General features: G+C 52.0%; 1 protein-coding gene across 1 annotated transcript; it reads left to right on the forward strand.

Annotated features, from left to right (window-relative positions):
• Window positions 1-416: 416 nt before the first annotated feature.
• BDKRB1 (bradykinin receptor B1) lies at window positions 417-1,415 on the forward strand. Its single transcript, XM_061182862.1, has one exon. The coding sequence runs from the start codon at window positions 417-419 to the stop codon at window positions 1,413-1,415; it is 999 nt and encodes a 332-aa protein (XP_061038845.1).
• The last annotated feature ends 1,156 nt before the right edge of the window (window positions 1,416-2,571 follow it).

Raw genomic sequence — 2,571 nt, forward strand, 5'->3', positions numbered from 1 at the left:
CAAGCTCTCCACAGATACACTCGTCAGTCCTTGCCACAATCCCACAAGAGGGATACAATTAGATCCAATGTTCAAAAAGGAAAATAAAAGTCAGTGGGTCTAAGTGGCCCACACCAAGTAGTTACGTCAAGATTTGAACTCGGGTTTCAAAGCCCTGGTCCTTTCCTTTATACCCGGGATTGGCAAAATTTTCCTCTAAGGGAATAGGTGGTAAATATTTTCAGTTTTGCAGGCCAAAGGGCCACTGTTGCAACCACTCAACTCTGCTGTTGTAACACAAAAGGTAAATGAGTGGATGCGGCTGTGTGCCAATAAAACTTTATTTTCCAAAACTGGGGAGAGGCTGGATGGGCCGCGGGCTGGAATCGGCCGCCTCCCGTGTGATGCTCTGTGACGTTCGTTGCAGGTCACCGTGGATGGCCTCCCGGACCCTCCTGGAGCTCCAGTCCTCCAACCAGAGCCAGCTCCCGCCTGCAAATGCCACGTCCTGTGACAGCGCTCAGGAAGCCTGGGACCTGCTGCATAGCGTCTTACCCACATTTATCATCACCATCTGCTTCTGTGGGCTGCTGGGAAACCTCTTCGTGCTGTCCGTCTTTCTCTTGGCCCGACGGCGTCTGAACGCGGCAGAAATCTACCTGGCCAACCTGGCGGCTTCCGACCTGGTGTTCGTCTTGGGCTTGCCCTTCTGGGCAGAGAACATCTGGAAGGAATTCAACTGGCCTTTCGGAGCCCCCCTCTGCCGCGTGGTCAACGGCGTCATCAAGGCCAATCTCTTCATCAGCATCTTCCTGGTGGTGGTCATCAGCCAGGACCGCTACTGCGTGCTGGTGTACCCCATGGCCAGCCGGAGGCGGCGGCGACGGCGGCGGGCTCAGGCCACCTGCGTGCTCATCTGGGCCGTGGGGGGCCTCCTAAGTATCCCCACGTTCCTGCTGCGCTCCGTCAAAGCTGTCCCGGAACTGAATATCTCCGCCTGTGTGCTGCTGTACCCCAACGAGGCCTGGCCCTTTGCAAGGATGGTGGAGTTAAATGTGCTGGGGTTTCTCCTCCCACTGGTTGCGATTGTCTTCTTCAACTCTCACATCCTGGCAGCCCTGCGCGGGCGGGGGAAGGTCAACAAGACAAGGCACGGGGGGCCCACGGATGGCAAGACCACGGCCCTGATCCTCACGCTCGTGGCGGCCTTCCTGCTCTGCTGGACCCCCTACCACTTCTTTGCCTTCCTGGAATTCCTGTTCCAGGTGTGGGCTGTCAGAGGCTGCTTCTGGGAGAATTTCACCGACCTGGGCCTGCAATGGGCCAACTTCTTTGCTTTCATCAACAGCTGCCTGAATCCAGTGATTTATATCTTTTTGGGCCGGCTTTTCAGGACCAAGGTCTGGGAACTTTATAAACGATGCATCCCTAGATGACTGACTCCAATATCCATGTCCCATAGAAAAGAAATCCTCCAACTTTTCTGGCGGAATTAAAACAGCAGGGAGGGACTTCCCTGGTGGCGCAGTGGTTTAGAATCCGCCTGCCAATGCAGGGGACACGGGTTCAATCCCTGGTCTGGGAAGATCCCACATGCCACATGCACCTAAGCCCATGCGCCGCAACTACTGAGCCTGCACTCTGGAGCCAGAGAGCCACAACTACTGAGCCCACGAGCCACAACTACTGAGCCCGCGCACCACAACTACTGAAGCCCATGCACCTAGAGCCCATGCTCCGCAACAAGAGAAGCCACCGCAATGAGAAGCCCGCGCACTGCAACGAAGAGTAGCCCCGCTCACCGCAACTAGAGAAAGCCTGCACGTAGCAACAAAGACCCAACACAGCCAAAAATAAATAAATAAAATACATAAATTTATTAAAAAAAAAAAACAGCAGGGAGCCAAGAAGTGTGGCTTCCTCATCAACTATTACTGACGTAATAAATACTACTGTAATAAGCTGAATGATGGTCCCCCAAGATCACCAACACCTAGTCCCTGGAACCTGTAAATGTTTATAGGGTAATGGGGACTTTGCAGATGTAATTAAGCGAAGGATCTTGAGATGGGAAATTATCCTGGGTTATCTGGGTGACCCAATGTCATCACAAGGGTCTTTATAAAGAGGAGGCAGAAGTGTCAGAGACAGAGAAGGCTGGAGGGATACAATGAAGGGGGCCACAGGCCAAGAATTGCAGGCGCCCTGTCGAGACGTGAAATGGCAAAGAAATGGATTCGCCCTGGAGCCTCCTTCTGGAACCAGCCCTGCTGACATCTTGATTTCAGCCCAGTGACATTTTGGATGCCTGGTCTCCAGAACCAGAAGATAATAAATCTGTGTTGTTTTTAAGTCACCAAGTTTATGGTTAATTTGTCACAGCGGTAGGAAACACATTTCCAGTAAGCATCTCTTGTTACATTTCCACTTGCCTGTCCATCCAAAATGTTCTAGGTTAACTGCTAGGAAGAGAGAGATGACATAGCTAGAGAGCCTATCCACAAGGAACTTGCGTAGATCGAAATAATTATAGTATAAAAAAAAGTCCATGAGAAATCGCATGCGCGTGACACAGACCCAGTACCTGAAGCA

Source organism: Eubalaena glacialis, chromosome 2 (genome assembly GCF_028564815.1).
Source record: "Eubalaena glacialis isolate mEubGla1 chromosome 2, mEubGla1.1.hap2.+ XY, whole genome shotgun sequence".
Classification (NCBI taxonomy): Eukaryota; Metazoa; Chordata; class Mammalia; order Artiodactyla; family Balaenidae; genus Eubalaena; species Eubalaena glacialis.